Genomic DNA, 17,351 nt, shown 5'->3' on the forward strand with positions numbered 1-17,351 from the left:
TACCCTCTTTCAAAAATGTTAGAGAAAGTGGTTTACCTTCAGAGTTGCAGTCCTTTTTAACCGAGAATGATGTCCTGGAGAGGTTCCAGTCTGGTTTTAAAACTCTTCAGAGCACAGAATCCGAGCTGAGGGGTTTTTTTTTTTTTTTTTTTAAGAATTTTATTTTCGAACAAGAACAACGATAAAACAAAGAAAAATGAATAGAGCAAAAGCAAACAAACACAAAACTATAAGAAACAAAGCAATTTCTCACAATCAATCTTGAATGCAACAAGAGATGTTCAAAGCTCGATAAAGGGCTTTGGATGAAGCTAATAGCTTATCAACTCCAAGCCCCTTTGATCTTTTTCAGCCTAAATTAAATATACAATTTCTCATTGACTATATTGAGCTGCATGAACAAAAAACAGAATAAATTTCATTAGTGAAAAGAACAGCGAAAACAATTATGAAATTTAAATATATACTAATATTCATATAAAATTCAACATATTTTATCAATGTCTTCATATTTATTAATTTTATTACATTTGATGAATATTTTTAATTCATGTTAGGTTTGACAATTTTTAATATCTTCCCCACAGTTATTCCATAACTGCGCCCCCTTGTGGAGATGCAGTGGGGTTTAATGTTTGTTCTAACAGGTGGTTTGACGTAAATGTTTGTACCTCTTAGCGTATATTTATTTAGCCTTAACTGGAAGAGCTTTTGGATACTTAATGGGAATTGTTTGTTTTTTACTTTGAACATGAATTGGATTATTTTGAAATCAATCAAGTAAAAAATTTCAACAGTTTTAATTTGATAAAAAGTGGATTTGTTGATTCAGTGTAAGGAGACTTGGTGATTATTTTTATACCTTTTTTCTTTTTTTTTTAATAAGAAAGACTGAATTTTTAATGACATCTTCCGAGGAACTGACGATGGGAACTACGTTGTCCTTCTGCTGGACTTGTCTGCGGCCTTCGATACTGTGGACCACCATCTCTTACTGTCCAGGTTGAAAGCTTTGGCTGGAATTTGTGGAACGGCACTCGACTGGCTTTCATCATATTTATCTGACAGGACTGTCTGTGTGAGCATGCCGGGATCCTACTCTTCAACTGCTCCGCTGGTGTTTGGGGTTCCACAGGGCTCTATTCTAGGACCACTTTTATTTTCTCTGTACCTCCTTCCTCCTGGCTCCATCCTGAGAAAACACGGAGTCTCCTGTCGTTGTTATGCTGACGACAGTCAGATTTATTTACCGATAAAGAAAGGAGGCTCCGTTACAACACTACTGTCTTGTCTTCAAGACATATAAGACTGGATGGCCCTCAGCTTTTTATGTTTTAAGGATAAAAAAACAGAAGTGATGGTGTTTGGTCCTAACAGCTCCTGTGACCCCTCCCCATTGGAGCTGGGTCCTTTGACTCCTCATCTCAATCAATCCGTAAAGAACGGTAAAAAACGGGGGAAAAAAGGTACAAAATAAAAATGTAAAAGAAACATTCAAATGTTCTTTTTTTTTTGGTTTTGTTTTCTTGGTTTGTTCAGTTTAGTAAACTAGACTCCTGTGCAGCTGTTTTTGTAGACGAACTTTAAAGATCCACTCCGATCATCTTCTGTTTATTGTTTATTTATATTATTTTCAAGCGTTGCCATTGGTCTTTTCTTTATGGCTAAGCCATTTCTAGCCAAAGTAAAAAAAAGCTTGTTTCCTTTTCAAGGAGTTTCTCCAGAGCAGCAGGAGTTCATCAGAAACTCACCTGAGTTGTGGGCGGGACCGTAGGCGCAGAAGTTAGCCTCAGATTTCCCAGCATCCCTTTGTTTATACTCTCCACCAGCTTCCAGCCCCTTATTATCCTAGCTAACATTGCCGGTGTAACAAAAAAATGTTGAGCAATATCAGAGCTATCTAGCTGTACAGTTTAGATCCAGATTTCAGCTCAGACGAGGAAAACAAAGACGCTCATGGATCGATTGGTCTGCAAGCGGATGCATCTGAAAAGGGGGAGCAGGGAATCCTAAAAGAGCTTTTTTTAAAAACAAGTGTTCATCTGCTCCTGATTCATCCTGATTTGAACAAAGAAATACTGAGAGATGCAATTTTAATCTTAAATCCTTTAATACATGTTCTCCAGCTTCATCAAATTGTCACAAAAATGTGTTAAAACGCAATTTTCATTTGAATAGGACTTAAACATGTTGCCAAGGTGACTGCCTAATATCTCCCATAAGAATAAAAAATCAATATAATAACACTGTAGAAAAAATAAACACTTTATGAAGTAAGTTTCTCCATTTAAAAAAAACTACAAAGTCTACACCTTCCTGTACTCTTTTAAGTGCTGAGGAACACAGAGGAAACTTCTCGTCACAGATGAGACGGAGGTCCACAAGGTGGAGTCAGAGTTTGTCTTCTGCAGGTAAGAGTCCGTTCTCTCGCAGCACCGCGTTGACGGTCCGTATCAGCGGAGCGCTGAAGCTCAGCAGTCTGTCATCATAAATGAGTTGGCTTGGTTGCAGCTGAGGCTGCCTTTTATCTCTGCAGACAGCAAACAAACAGTCACTGCAGGTCTGGACTGACTGATCGATTTACAAGTACTCCTGTGTGTGTGTGTGTGTGCGCGCGCGTGCGTGGAGAGATCTTCACCTGGTGTGGTGCATCCGTGCGATATTCCTGTCAACCCAGGCACAGCCGTTCTGGGATCTCTGAACTCCGTGAACGCTGGTGGAGAAGACTGCTCGCGGGTTGACGATGATTTTGAACTGAACATAATACGTCTCTTTAGTCACGGGCTCTTGATAAAGATGATCCAAGATATTTACTCCAGAAATGTTCTTCCAAAGCTCCCATGAAGGTGCAGCTTCAGCAAGGGGTGGAGGAGGCAGCACCACATCTTTGGGGAACACGTTGTTCTGAAACATGTAACACTTGTTGGCACCGTATGTCTTCTCCAGCAGAGGTAGCAACTTCAGCCAACTGGGATGAAAATGAAAACACTTTCAGTCACATTTGTCCTTTCCCTGAATGCTATTATTTTGTAAACATTAACAGAGTGTGATTGTAGAAAGTTCCTAGGCTTATATGATTTAGAGATGAAACCCTTTTTGACTGCAATTTTTTTTCATCTTTATCTTTTTAAACACATCAAAAAATGACAAACACCCTATGTGGTGCGCTAAATAGTGAGTAGTTGGGGAATTAGGACAGTCTAAGTAAAGACTAAGCATCAAAACACCATGTGGGTCAGCTTCTAAATGAAGTTACGTTCAGGAATGCGGATCCTTGAAGCCTACAGTGTTCACAATAGGTGAACAGGGAGGGGCGTGTTTTCTTTTTCTACTCTTTTTGTCCGCCACTTATCGGAATAAACTCATTTCCATGGAAAATCTTTGAGTTGAGAGTCCAGCCACAGCCCCAAAACATGTCTGCTGTAGAGGAGATCTGCATGGAGGAATAGACCAAAATACCAGCAGCAGTTTGTGAAAACCTTATGAAGACTTACAGAAAACGTTTGACTGCTGTCATTTGTTGTCACTGCTGCCAATATAACAAAGTATTGAGACGAACTTTTTGTTATTGACCATACCCCATAATTTACGAATGCATTATTTAAAATCCAGACAGTCATTTCTCTGGATTTTTTTCTCATTTTTTGTCAGGATGGTTTATACTTCCAAGTGATCTGTAAATCGTTGCGTCGCAGTGTTCGCTCCAGTCGCTAGAGAATCTGACACCTGATGATGACGTCACCTGCGACTGGAAGTTTACGCCCGGACTGCAATCGCGTACACATCGGGCCATTTAACTTCAATTTATTTCAGACGCTATGGTGGAGCAAACTCATGTTTTCAGCTCTGTTGATGATGAAAACTTGATCGAGGAGGTGAGGAAATATCCAAATCTCTACAATCCCTCCATGAGAGAGGACAGAGACATACAGAGATCTGAAAATTGCTGGAAGAAATTCTGCCAGTAATCAAGGTGTTTTACTTTTGGGTATGAAAAGAGTTAACAAAAATCCTATTTAATATATGACTCGTTGGAGAAGATCGTCAGACCTGTCGACTGACATGAGGAAGTACCTGAAGGGCACTTGGACATCTTTTAAAATTCCTCCTTTTCTTTCTGTCTCATGTTAAGAGGATGAACATACCACTTCCTCGTCAGCGTTCTTCGACGTGTGATCAGGATGTCATCATGTTGAAAATAATTTTTGGAAATGACTGCGTCGCTTGAAAGGCATAATCGCCACTCAGAAGTTCATTGCAGTCGATCGCAAGCAAAACTAGACAACCTGAGTATGAACTAGACCGTGCAAATTGATGTGGATGATCGCTTTGAAGTATAAACCAGCTTTCATAGTTGAGGTATACCTATGATGAAAATTACAGGTTTCTCTGGCAAAATTGGTGACTGACTGAATACTTTTTTCCCCCAATGTGTGTATATATGCCTCTATAGTTATTTGTGTCTACATACTGTATGTTCTGAATAATTTTGAGTCTCTAACTCAAATGTGTCAAAGTCGAGGCCCGGGGGCCGGATCCGGCCCTCCGGGTAATTCTATCCGGCCCTTTAATTTAATGACGCGATGTTATCTTGAGCTCATTTCTAACTTGTATAATTTTGACAAAATATATTTTATGGAGAGTAAAATATTGAAAGTTATTTAAGGTTTAAGTTGATTTATTCTGGAATAATATTCCTGCCTTTTTATTATTCGTTATGTTAAAAAGTTACGATTTTAAAAAATTGCCTTCTGCTAGCTTTTGGAATATTTTAGCATTTACTAAGATTTTTTAGGCTATTTTGAAGTTTAGCTAATATTTCAGCTGCATGCTAGCCGTTTTGGCTAATTTAGGCTTTTTAAAAGGTTTTTTAGGCCGTGTGGCTAATATTTACATGTTAGCAGTTTTGGATCATTTAGCCCTTTTTTCTGTTATTAAGGATATTTTGAAGCTTAGCTATCTTTTGGAAGCTACATGCTAGCTGTTTTGGCTAAACTAAGTTTTTTTTAGGCTAATTTGGCTTTTAGCTTATATTTTAGCTGGCTATCTTCTTCAGTGATTTCAGCTGCAGCATTTTTAACTATCAATTTCAGCATCTTCAGCTATCAGCACTAGCATCTTCAGTGGCCAAATTCAGCTTCCAGCATTCACACTAGCATTATTGCAGGTAATACTATGTATCTAGTTCATAATTATGATTAAAAAATTACAGTTTTAAAGTTTTAAAAATGTAGTTTTAGAGTGTTCAATAAATATTTATCCTGTTCGGCCCGCGACCTCAGGTGTGTTTTGGATTTTGGCCCCTCGTGCGATTGAGTTTGAGACTCCTGCTCTAACTGAACTATGGATCCACTTGTGCATTTGTGTTTCCGAAGTGAAGAACAGACCTGAGGTCCATAAGTACCTGTTGACTCTTTGTGGTAGAATGAGTTCATCCACATCATTCATGGCCACATATCTGGATTTGTACATGTATCTGTAAAGACAGTCGTTAAGGGCAGGAATCTGACCTACGTAGTGGATTTGACCAGGACCGTGTTCAGGCAGCCAGCCATAAGACACATTCATGAACTTCGACAGAGACCAGGGAATCAGCTCAACAAAACCTGCAGAGACATTTATGGTTTAGTGAGATTAAATAGCTGCATTCAATAAATGTAACAAAATAATGCTATTAATAATTGTCATCAAATTGACAGAATTAGCATTTATTCTGGTGAAGTATAGCCCACCTTTGCCTATGTAGTAGTCTAGTATGCGCTGGATCTCTGGGCTGCAGTCAGTCTTGTAGATGACAACTCTGTTCACGCCCAGCAGTTGAAGCATCGTCAGACTCTGCACCAACTGCAATGTCACAGTCTCATTTATGAAAACCATACGTTTTATGGAAGTCCCCGTTTCATTTTGATGGTTGTAACACACAGTATGTGATTGTGAAGAGTTAAAGCCGTAGACACCAATACGACTGCTGCAGGTTTTTGGGTGGTCTGGGCTCATGGAGGGTCGTAGAGAGGAGCATATCATTGTCGAGCGTGTGGTAAGTGTATTGTACTTAAGGCTAATAATGACGAGAAGGTGATGCTGTTTAGGGCTGGTTGATAAAGTCGATTAATCGATTTAAGCTTAGCACATAATCGTTTCATATTCTGATATATCCTAAGACTTAACCAGAACAACTTCTCACTTTGTTTTTTTAAGAGTATGCCGGTTTCACTCGTTACCTGAGCTCACTATTAAGCACTGAAATCCACATTTTTATATGACACTGGGAGCAACACGGCACAGAGCTTCAGTTCAGTTCACTAAAAATATCATGACAAAAATTGCTAAGCTGACTGAACATTTAAAAAAAAAAGCTGGTTCCTGCGAGATTTTGTTGTTTTGGTCGCTGTGTAGAGCTGCTCTTAGAGGCTCAGTTTTCTGTGCTGCCAACTAGTGGTCGGAGGTTTAGGTGAAAACAAAAGTGAGATGTCCAAGGTCGCTCGTAATTGTCCACCACATACTCATTCCCAAATCGCCATATTTTGACGTGTGGTTAAGGACCCTTAGCATCAAAAATCAAAGTTTTGGGTGTCCCCAACTCGTCGTCCTCAACCAGACCATTGATTTAATGGGAATAACCAGCATGTCAAACGACGAGTTGGGGACACTCAAAAGGTCAAAAGGTGACGAGGAGGGGTCCTTAACCATACGTCAATATGTGACAACTTGGGAATGAAATGTGTTGGATTGTCAGCATTTTACATCTATACAAGTATTGTAAAATGAAATATCGCTGTTTTAGGTTGTGCATGTGATACCTAAGTGCACGTAGGGCGTCCATACGTCCACACAAACTACACTCTGAGTGTTGAATATCCTCATTTCTAACAGGCATGGATTTATCAAGTGAACAAAGCGAACAGACTTTTTTTTATCTTTTTCAAACATTCGTATCTCTCCTACTTTACACTTCCCCTTATCTGTTGTTTAAGTGTTCACTATGACCTGTGGCCCGCAGCATGCACATAGTAAAAATGTGCAGGAACATTTTCTCTACAGATTTCTGATGCGGTCTAGGACTTCTTTCCTGCAGGCCGCCTGCGTTCCCAGTACTGGTTTGAACGCTTTCCTCCCACAGACATCCATAAGAGCATTTCCAACAGAGCAGTGAAATAAGATGATTACTCTTTCATCATTGGTCATACCTGCAGCACATTTGTGAAGTTGAACATAGTGGAGAAGCAGACGGTGAAGTTGAAATCAAACTTGTCACTCTGAACCTCCTGGTTCCTTATTTTCAGAAGTTCATGATGAGTCGTATCTGAAAGATGTCACAGAATTTCATGTAAAGCTTTGGTTTCTGACTCCAAAATTACATTTGGTAAACAAAAGATGTTGAATTTCTTGTTTTGAAGTTTTAGAGACAAATATTATCGTTTCTTCACAATAAGTAGCACTGACAGAGACTGCATGTAGGGATACACGAATATGCCAGTGCAGTATCAGTACTAGCAGATGGTACATGAAAAGGTATGAGCCACTGGAAAAATTACTTCAATACTATATATTTTTAACTATATGGTAACTATGACAGTTGACACATCAGCACATGAAGCTTTACCAGCACTCAAATTGAAATCCTTTGTCAAAGTTTCATTTCAAGCACAAACCTTGTACTTTACTGTTATACATTTACTGTTTTTTTATTTTAAAAACTATTGAATCATCTAATCTTAGGTCATGGTCACATCCATTGGCAGCTTAACGGAGGCTTTCGTACCTTGAGAGAAGTTGGCAGCAGATTTGACAGTGATGTGGGTCGGAGCCTCACAGCCAGATGGGACAGGACACATGATGTCAGCTGTCCCGTAGGGAAAATTGTAGTGATCCTGGTGAATGTTGCTGACTCCCTCAGAGACGTACTGTTGCTCCTGACAGCAGAAAATGCAACGATAGGCAGCTTTCTCACTCCGCAGAACCACTGCAATCACACGCACCTAAAAAAAAGTTAAACGGAGAAGAAATTGTAAAGAAAAGAGATTGTTCATCCCATTAATGCAAACAAAACTTTTATCCTAAATGACTTTTTCGCTTCCTGAGAGTTGGATTGCATGTTCCTGATGGAAACTATCAGTTTGCTGCTGTTTTCTGATCACAATTCTCGTGCCAGCAGCTTCCAGCTTTGAGGTTGAGCTCGAGGAAATTAAATGTGAATTTGTGTGTGGTGATCAACAGGCTCCTAAAGTTCAATAAGAACTTTCTTCAGGACTTTGCAACCCTATTGCCTGAGATCATTTTATGAGATTTTAATTGTTGGATATTTTAATATTCATGTGTGTTGTGAGTATGATCTTTTAACATTGTCCCCTGTGTGCTGCTGTATGGCAAGCAAAAAGAGTCAATAATCACCAGGAAAAGAAAAAAAAAATGTGTTTTGGCCATCAAAAACACTGCTTCTTAATTTTGTTTCCAAAGTAGCACAAATTACGCTGTATTGTGATGTTCCAAGATTGGCGTAAAAAGCAGCGTTTTTATCACGTACAAACTTCTGCCACCCCCTGGATGTGCAGCGCCCTTGACATTTGTCTGCCTATACGACGGCCCTAATATAGCGGTAAACGAGAGTTTGAATCCACGACATACACAGTGCTATAACGTCAGTTTGTAAGCGCGGTTTTTCCAAGATAAAACAATTTTTTACGGCCGTCTTGGGACAAGACAAGTTATTATATATATATATATATATATATACATAATTTACGTGCTGCTTTTAGTAATGCGTAAAAAGCAGTGTTTTGGATGGCCAACACACTGTTCCTCACGCCACTTGTTCTGGTGATTTATGACCTCTTTTCCTCGCCATAGAGGCAGGCTTTACATCTCAGAATTGTTTAAAAACTTCTTGAATGAATATCGGCCTGCTCTGAAAAATTCCAAGACCCAGTTCATGTCCGATGTCGTGTCTGAGAGCATCAGTAAGCCTAAGATCCTGATCCATGCTGTGATCCATGCTTTGGTCTTTTCCAGACTGTACCTCTCCATACAGCGGTACAGACCAGTCTCTCCTCCGCCGTCTCCAGCTGGTCCAAAATTCAGCAGTTTGAGCACATCAGTCCTATATTACTCTCTTCTTTAGCTGCCTGTGTCTTTTAGAATTGTTTTAAGATTTTACTTTTTAAATGTTTGAATGGTCTGGAACTCTGGAATGATCTCCCCTTTTCTGTGAGGTCTGAAGATCCTTCAGTGATTTAAACTTTCTTTTAAAAACTCATCTCTTTCCTCAGGCTTTTGAATCCAGTAGAAGTTTTAGTGGGCTGATTTGGTATTATTATATTTAGTTTTACTGAATTTATTGTTTTGGTGTTTTTATGGTTTCATTGCGTTAGTTTCTTTATTTTATTGTTTAATGATTTTATTGATACCAGCTTTTATGTTCGGTTATTCCTGCTTTTGAAGAATATATGTGTCAAAGTCAATGCGAGTTAGAACTTCTCCTTTAGTGAAACCATGTAATACTGTCTGCTATTAACAATCTCATTTGTATCAGATTAATATAAATATATCAAAACATATAGTAGTTTATTAATGCATTTCTTGTCAAAATTGAATTGAATCAAAAGAATAAAAAAAAAATTGGAATCGAATCGTTTCTGTAAATTCTAATTGATACCCAGCCCTAATTTATATAAAACCGTCTACTGTGTAAAATCTTTTATTAGATTAGACATCAAAGCCCACATGAATGTAATGGTCCTGATGGAGCGTTTCTGTGTTCCTTCTCTGTGATTGATTGACTGGAATCACCTCCTCAGTCCTCACCCACCAATACGAATGTTCAAACAACCACAAAGGTTTTTCACAGTGTTTTAGATTCTTCCTTCGCTCACCTCCTTTCTGTTTGTCCGGTGCTCCTGATAAGCTGACAGCAGCAGCGTCTTGGTGTTTTTAACCGGTGCAAATGAAATCACTTGTTCCTGAGTAGCTGCTCAAAAGGAAAGAGACGTTATAAACTTAATTTCCCAAAGTGAAAGAAGCATTTTTTAGTCTGTTTTTAGAGAACGGAGAGGAGGAAAAGTCATCGATGTTATTTTCTTTGCTACAGTTTCTGTAACGACTGACGGATGGTTGGAGCACGAAACGCTGAAGAGCAGCAGATGAAGGTTTGATGCTTTTTCTTGTTACTGTTTTAACCAGCACAGTAACGAAAGGAGCTTCTCCATTACTGAAGAAGATTGTATCTAATCTTTTCTTCCCTAATCTGAAAGTCTAAAGTGTCACTGAGCAGCAGATCAAACATGGACTTTGTTCCTAATGTATGGATCATAACCGTTCTGCTGCTACATAAACATGTCCTCATAAAAACGAGTTATGAGTCATCTCATCACTTATTTTTAAAGCTGTTGGTCCTCAGATCGAATGTATCAACATGAATATCAAGCAGCAGCAGACCTACCAGCTGCCTCTGTACGGACAGGTTCTGGTTTTGGTTCTGGATAAGGTTGGGTCCACAGCTGATCGTTCATGAGATCAGAAATCCTGAAAAAAAGGAACACTCATTATTTACTTAACTTAAACATTAAATCAATGTTTGATTTAAAAGAGGCAGGATTATAGAAAAGACTTCCAACCTTTTTGAGGCGTGATGATGTACATTCTTTGATTTACATGAACAGCACATAAAAATAATCTTTGTAACTAGAACTGGACTGGAGTGACTCTGTTGCTTTTGTGTCACAAAAAACACAAATATAAAATCAAGCACAGAGGAAACCTTTTCAAGATAAAGGTAGAAATCTTGATAAAACTGTCTGATTTATCACCTTATAAAGTTAGTGAATGGGCAGCCTGAGGTCCGGAGCCAGACGGCGGGCTGGGCCGGCCCATTCACGAAACAGGTGCTACCGTTTTCATGAATTTACACACTTGGATTTGTGCCTAAAAATGGCCAAAAATGTATATTAGAGCTTTAAAAAAGAGCGTAATGAAACTACAGAAACTCCCTCAGCATCAGCGAGGCAAGAGCAGCCAGAGCAGCAGCACTCAAATTCACACGTCGGGCCCAGATGACCTTGGAAATGGTAAAATCAAACAAGTATGTCTCGAAAAATATCCAACAAAATATTTATCTGGAAAGAAACTCTGTTTTTTAAGTTCATGGAACCAAAACAGTCTCTGGTTAGAATGTTCCGTTAAAAAAGTGATGCTTTGTGTGTTTTTAATGCAGATCATCAGAATTTGATTTGATCTTAGTGATCTTTTGTGATTTCTCCTTTTTTTAACTTCTAAGGTCAGAGTTTTGTTGTTAGTTTAAATAAATACGTCTTAAAGAAAAAGAGAGGCCTAAACTCCTCTGGAGCCTCATCTGGGCATCCCTCATAGATGCTGCGCTGCTGCAACGGTGTTTGGGCCTGTGCACAGTCAAACTACTTCAGGGTCAGCGAGGCAAGTGGAGCCAGAGCGGCAGCAACACTCAGATTGGTTCATCGGGTCCAGATGACCTCGGAGTTGATAAACCCAATCAAGTGTGCCTCTAAAATTATCCAACGCAATATTTCTCTGGAAGGAAACTCCGTTGTTTAAAATCTGAGCATCCCACAGAGATGAGTCTGAGGTTAACTTGATTCATCTTTACATATTTCCCTGATTCCTTTTAATTTTCTGTTTTTCATTCAGTTTTGTTTATTCCAGAACATATTAACTGTAGAAATCTATGAATTGATATACAGTAGATCCTGCCAAACCAATTTTACAATTAATTTTTTTCCAATCACCAACTTTCTGTTAAATGTCTTTATTTTAAGGAACAAATCTTGTTAAATACGAGTCACTGCAGTAGTTAAACTCTACTCACCTAAAGCTGCGTACGAACAGCAAGACGGAGAGGAAGGTGAGGAGCAGGCAGACGAGGGCCAGGCATCTCAGCTTCTGGGGTGTAGGCCGCTGGCGGGGCTTGTTTCTCCTCATCAGGAGACTCGGTTGGGGGCAGAGGTACAGATCTGGGAGTGGGGGGGCAGAGATACCTCAGTCTGTCAGGAAACAAACTGGAAAGACGGAAATACAATATTTATTTTGACTTTTCTCATCCACGTCGGTCACCGTCACAGACATTATTTTAATTTATTTTTTCAAACTGCACATTTTGCATCTATTCTAACACCTTGTGACTCCACAGTGAGAGACACAACCCAAAAACAAAATTTATTTGAATTCTACTGCTGAAAATATGTTTGAACACCAGAGAAATCAATGTTAATATTTGGTACAGCAGTCTTTGTTTGCGGTTAAACAGGTCAAACTTTTCCCACAGTTCTTCACCAGGTTTTCGCCCACTCCTCCTCACAGATCTCCTCTAGATCAGTCAGATTCTGGACTGAGAAACAGTAGATTAGTAGATTTTTGATCTTCACTGAGGTCTGGTTCAGACATAAAATCCTGTCCACCTTTGTCATGGGAGGGATCACACATCGATATGAGGGTGGGGGTCACCTGGACCCCATAAGATAGCACAAGGGTTACGGTGGGGGCCGTAAATGGCCCGCGGGCCGCCAGTTTAAGACCCCTGACATAAACTAACCGTAAAATAAACCAACAAAAACTAAAGTGAATTAATGTAAAGACCTGTTGACCGAAAGGACATCTGCCAAAGAAACATTTATGAATGACATTATTTATGATTTGTCACGAAAGACTGAAATTACAAACGTCGATGAAGCCCAAATTGTACGTGAGACACAACCTAAAACTGTAGCTAAAAAGGAAAGTTTGTGCAAAGCTGGTTAATATATTTGTTAAGCTTGTATTCATAATGAATCTTACTAAATAAGTTAAAAAAACATATTTGACTAATAAATGTCTTACTAACACCCTATAACCACATTAATAATGTTTGTTAATATGTTCATGAAGCTTGTTAAGTAGTCTTGTTATAAAGTTACCATGAAATGTATTTAAGGCAATTAAAAAAATGTTTTTGTTTTATTTTTAATATGTATAAAATTGTATGATTGTATTTTATGTTAATCAAAAGCTCCATTAGGTGGAGGCTCTAATATAAGCCCATACTGTTTCTTTGCCTCTTCCTGCACCTACGTTTTGTCCATTTTTAAACCTCTTTTTTGCAATATGCTGTATAAGCGCAAATAAATAAAATATACAAAGAAAATAAATCCAAAGCCAGCAGTCCGTACATCTTCTGCAGATAAAGCGTAAACTCACCTGTAAAACCTCCAGAACTTTAATTCTCTAAAGGTTAAGTCAAAATATTTCCTACATGTGAAAATATTTAAGCTAATAAATTGAAAAAAAATTTTTACAGAACAGCCTAAGTCAAAATCAGCCTGATTGGCTCCTGAACTCCAGAGTCCTGCTGAATCAGAGTGAGAGTTCAGAGATCCTGCAGAGATGAGTGAGAGGGAGATTCGTCAGGGGCGGGGAAATGCACCGCGAACGCAGGAAGTGGCCCAAAGGAGGAGGGTGAAACACCGAGCTCTCAATAAAGATATTAGAACTCTGGAGAGTACATAGTTCAGGAGTCTGCAACCTTCAACGCGTAAGGAGCCGTTCGGGTGGATTTCTCTCCAACCAAACCCACAAAGTCTTCACTCACACTTTAGAAAAATAAGATTCTGATTTATATTTATGTTTTTGCTGCTGACATAATACATTTAAATACATTATTGCACTTTTTGCATAAATAAAACATAAACATGACGAGAAAACAGCATTTTAAAAAAAAATATTTATTTAGAACTTTTGACAATGCAGGAAATGCAGAAGGAAGTGTAAAGTCATCAATGATTATTTTTTTAAAAAGCTTTTATTTGACTGTTTCTGATGCATTTCAGCCACAAATTCATAAATATGATCAAGAAAAACTAAATCAGAGCTAATGAAGTGATCCATTAAATGTATTAAAACCACTTTAAATCCTTGAATTTGTTCAGAAATAGAAACATTTATAATCCAGTGGATTATAATTTAACGTAGCATTAATTCTGGATGAATTTACAGACGATGAATAAATGAATGAAATTATTTATTTCAAGCAATCAGAAAATAATACATAAAATCACATCTTGCATAATAATATTACATAATATTAATCAAAACCATTTTTTCTGTGATAAATAATCAAAATGTGTCAGTTGTTTGGATCCTTATTGAATGATTCATACCGTCCTTCAACTGCTGCTTAATAAAATTTAAGTTCATTTACTTTTCATAACTGCACTACAGTACTTATGTACTGTTTCCTTTAGAGTTATTCTTAAATTTTTTTAATATTTTACTGTAACCAAAGAGCCGCATGTGGAGCCGCAGGTTTCAGACCTCTGACTGGATAGTTCTACTCACTAGTACGGTTCCTAGAACTAAATGGTGGTGAAGATCAAACAACAAGATCATCAGTTTATCTATGCAGATCTGTTTAATCCTGGTCCACAATGATCCCTTCCTGTAATACTGGAAAACTCTACATGGTTGGAAATGATTAACAGGGTTTTAGAGGTTTTTAAGAATAGTTAACTGTATCTGGATGTATGTAAAATGTAACGTGTTGTAAAAAGGGGAGTAAGAGTTTAACAGGATTGTTCTCTCATCCATTCCTTTTTAAGCACAGTTTATTATATATTGTTTAAAGACTTCAAGATTCCAAGATCAGTTAATCCTCCAGTCTCAATAAGAACACTATTTTAAGGATTCATCCAGGATCCACTCACATAAAAATTGTGTTTTGGGACTTCTTAATGCACTCTTGATGGAGGACATATATGAACAAAATTAAAAATCAAATTGCATATCTGAGTATTTCTTTATTCAAATTGTTGTGAATGAAAGAATGAAAGTGAAAAAGAGCTTATTTGTGATGTAGAAAATACGTCTTAAACCGAGAGCTCACAGTAACAGAGAAAGGAAGGTGGTTTGGTTCACTCAGGTAAAAACTGTTTTGTTTTGTTTTTTACTAGTGTACTGTATTTTTGGGTCACATGACCACAGGGTCAAACCATCTCCTCAAACACCCAGTGGGGTCCTGTTGGTTTCAGTGTACAATTGAATCTTAAAACCTAATATATATATATATATATATATTTTCATTTAAAGCAGGTTTTTTAGTGTAGCCCATTTTGAGTCAAAAGACTGTTCAGTGATTTTCATTCAAACAATAATTTAAAGAAATTATAGAAAATTGAAGGAGTGATCATTCAAAATAAAACTTTTAGGAAAGTTCAAATTGATTTGAGGAAATTGTCCACATGAACAATGAAACTGGAAAAGTCATTATTTCAGCACAAAGAGAGAAAATGTAACAAAATAGAATAACAGGTCCTGCTTAGACATCAGATCTTTAATCCTTGAGATATTTTTAAGATGATAATAGGCTGATTTAGTGACTGCCTTAATGTGTTTATCAAATGTAGGTCTGTGTCTATCACTACACCCAAGTTTCTGGCCTGGTTGGTAGTTTTTAGTTGAATAGATTGAAGCTCTGTAGTGACGTCTAACCTTTTTTCTTTAGCCCCAAAGACAATAACCTCAGTTTTGTTTTTGTTTAATTGAAGTAAGTTGTGACACATCCAGTCATTAATGTCCTCAATGCATTTACCAAGAGCCTGTACAGGGCCTCGGTCTCCTGGTGTCAGTCTAATATATATCTGTGTGTCATCTGCATAGCTATGGTAACTAATGTTGTTGTTCTTTATAACCTGGGCCAGTGGGAGCATGTAGATGTTAAATAGAAGTGGTCCCAGGATGGAGCCTTGGGGCACTCCACATGTAATTTCTATTGGCTCAGAGGTGAAGTTACCAATTGACACAAAATATTTCCTGGACATAACGTCACCCTTTGTCTTCTGGATTTGAATATACTTGTGTCATAAACCCTCTGAGCATCGTTAAACATCATTCTTTCTTCCTCCTTTGGATAATCATTCACCACAATAACGTTAATGTCCCACTTCTTTATTGTTTCGTAATCTCTCTGGTTTAGTTTGACGATAAGCAGAGTTTATCATTTTGGCATTTCCTTTAATATAATATTTATCTAAGAAGTTTACTTTCTCTTTACTTACCATATAAAGGAAACACAGTTTATTGATTTATGGAAGGTGGTGAAATTAGAAACTGATGTGGGAGGTGATCAACGCTGTCTAAAACTGTCCTGGAAGAAGAAAACTTTAGTCAGGAACCGGGAAGAGTCCAGAGAAATCTTTGAACAGATGTCGGCTCTTTAAGACGTGTGTTTGTGCTGGGCAGAAACAGTTAGATACGGAGCGGATGTGTGTCAGGAGTTCCCGCCAGTAATCAGAGACAAACACAGCAAATAACCTTCAGGACGTCCAAAGACGCCTCTGGACGGGAAGGAGTCTGATTTCGTGCGTCAGGTGGTTGTTGGCGACTAAATAGAAATAATTGAGTCTGAATCATGTATTGTCATTACAATCTTAAACAAATTGTGACAAGGACATCAAAGGTGCAAAAGTGCAAATATACAGTTGGACAGAGATGCAACAATGAGGTTTATAAGGAAGAGGTTATATATGAAAGAGTAAAAAGGAGTAACAACTAAGAAGTCAAATTTCCAAAGAAGTTGTTGTCGTTAAGTGCAGTGTTCTTTTATTTAATAGGTATTAAAAGGTGACTGCTTACGGGAAAAAGCTTTTCCTCAGTCCATCTTCAGTCACGGTTTCAGCTTTTCCTGTTAGAGAAGGTGCAGTTATCACCCATCTGTTCATATCACACCACATTTTTAGTGGGTTTTCAATCAATAAGTAATCCTTTATATTCTTCTTTTTGTTTATACACTCACCTAATAGTGTGAACAGGAAGCATCTCTTGTTCTTTTATTGAGAATGAATCCACTCATATATAATTCTACCATTACAAGCCCAATTATAATACACAGTATCAGGAAAAGCAAGTCCTCCTTCATCTGTAGGCAGCTTTTCATACTCGGGCTTGGCCTTTTCCCCTCCAAATGAATTTTGACAGTTCACGTTCTACATTTCCTGCCATTTTCTTGGTAACATACACGTGTAACATCTGTGTAGGATATCGAAGTCTTGGCAGAATGTTCGTTTTTATAAGATTGACTCTACCCATCCAGGACACTGGCAGGTCCGTCCACCTAGTGAGATCTGTTTTAGCCTCTTTCTGAATCAAATCCATATTCATTTTCAAAATATTTTGAACATTTGGCACAACATGAATCCCTAAATATGTAAATCCGGAGACAGACCAAGTAAATGGAAAATTTGCCAAAATAATGAAGTTTCCATAACCTCCAACTAGCATGACAAGTGTTTTATCAAAATTATATGGAACCAAATACCTCTATAAGCAACATTACAGCGGGTACAGATATCCCCGGATTA

The 17,351-nt window shown here is 38.0% G+C and overlaps 1 protein-coding gene across 3 annotated transcripts; it reads right to left on the minus strand.

Moving 5' to 3' along the window:
* Positions 1–2,091: 2,091 nt before the first annotated feature.
* On the minus strand, positions 2,092–13,354 carry LOC112149610 (beta-1,4-galactosyltransferase galt-1). Of its 3 annotated transcripts, none has more exons than XM_036215025.1 (10): positions 13,198–13,354; positions 11,834–11,978; positions 10,436–10,518; positions 9,870–9,964; positions 7,763–7,979; positions 7,188–7,303; positions 5,733–5,844; positions 5,405–5,606; positions 2,639–2,968; positions 2,092–2,530 (listed from the first exon to the last, which is right to left on the minus strand). In XM_036215025.1, exons 2-10 carry the CDS (start codon positions 11,944–11,946, stop codon positions 2,392–2,394), a joined length of 1,407 nt encoding a protein of 468 aa, XP_036070918.1. In that variant the 5' UTR covers positions 11,947–11,978; positions 13,198–13,354; the 3' UTR covers positions 2,092–2,391. The 3 variants fall into 3 exon arrangements, with proteins under 3 accessions (XP_036070918.1, XP_036070919.1, XP_024133185.1); XM_036215026.1 differs by having other exon boundaries at positions 2,639–2,904; positions 5,515–5,606; positions 11,834–12,023; XM_024277417.2 differs by having other exon boundaries at positions 11,834–12,023.
* Between the last annotated feature and the right edge of the window lie 3,997 nt (positions 13,355–17,351).

The sequence above is a fragment of the Oryzias melastigma genome, linkage group LG13 (assembly GCF_002922805.2).
Source record: "Oryzias melastigma strain HK-1 linkage group LG13, ASM292280v2, whole genome shotgun sequence".
Taxonomy (NCBI): domain Eukaryota; kingdom Metazoa; phylum Chordata; class Actinopteri; order Beloniformes; family Adrianichthyidae; genus Oryzias; species Oryzias melastigma.

Coding starts and splice junctions, on each gene's coding strand:
- LOC112149610 (XM_036215025.1), bottom strand. CDS start 11,946: ATGAGGAGAAACAAGCCCCGCCAGCGGCCTACACCCCAGAAGCTGAGA. Junction 7,304..7,762: donor TGCTGCCAACTTCTCTCAAG/GTACGAAAGCCT, acceptor GACATCTTTCAG/ATACGACTCATCATGAACTT. Junction 5,845..7,187: donor ACTTCACAAATGTGCTGCAG/GTATGACCAATG, acceptor GTGACATTGCAG/TTGGTGCAGAGTCTGACGAT.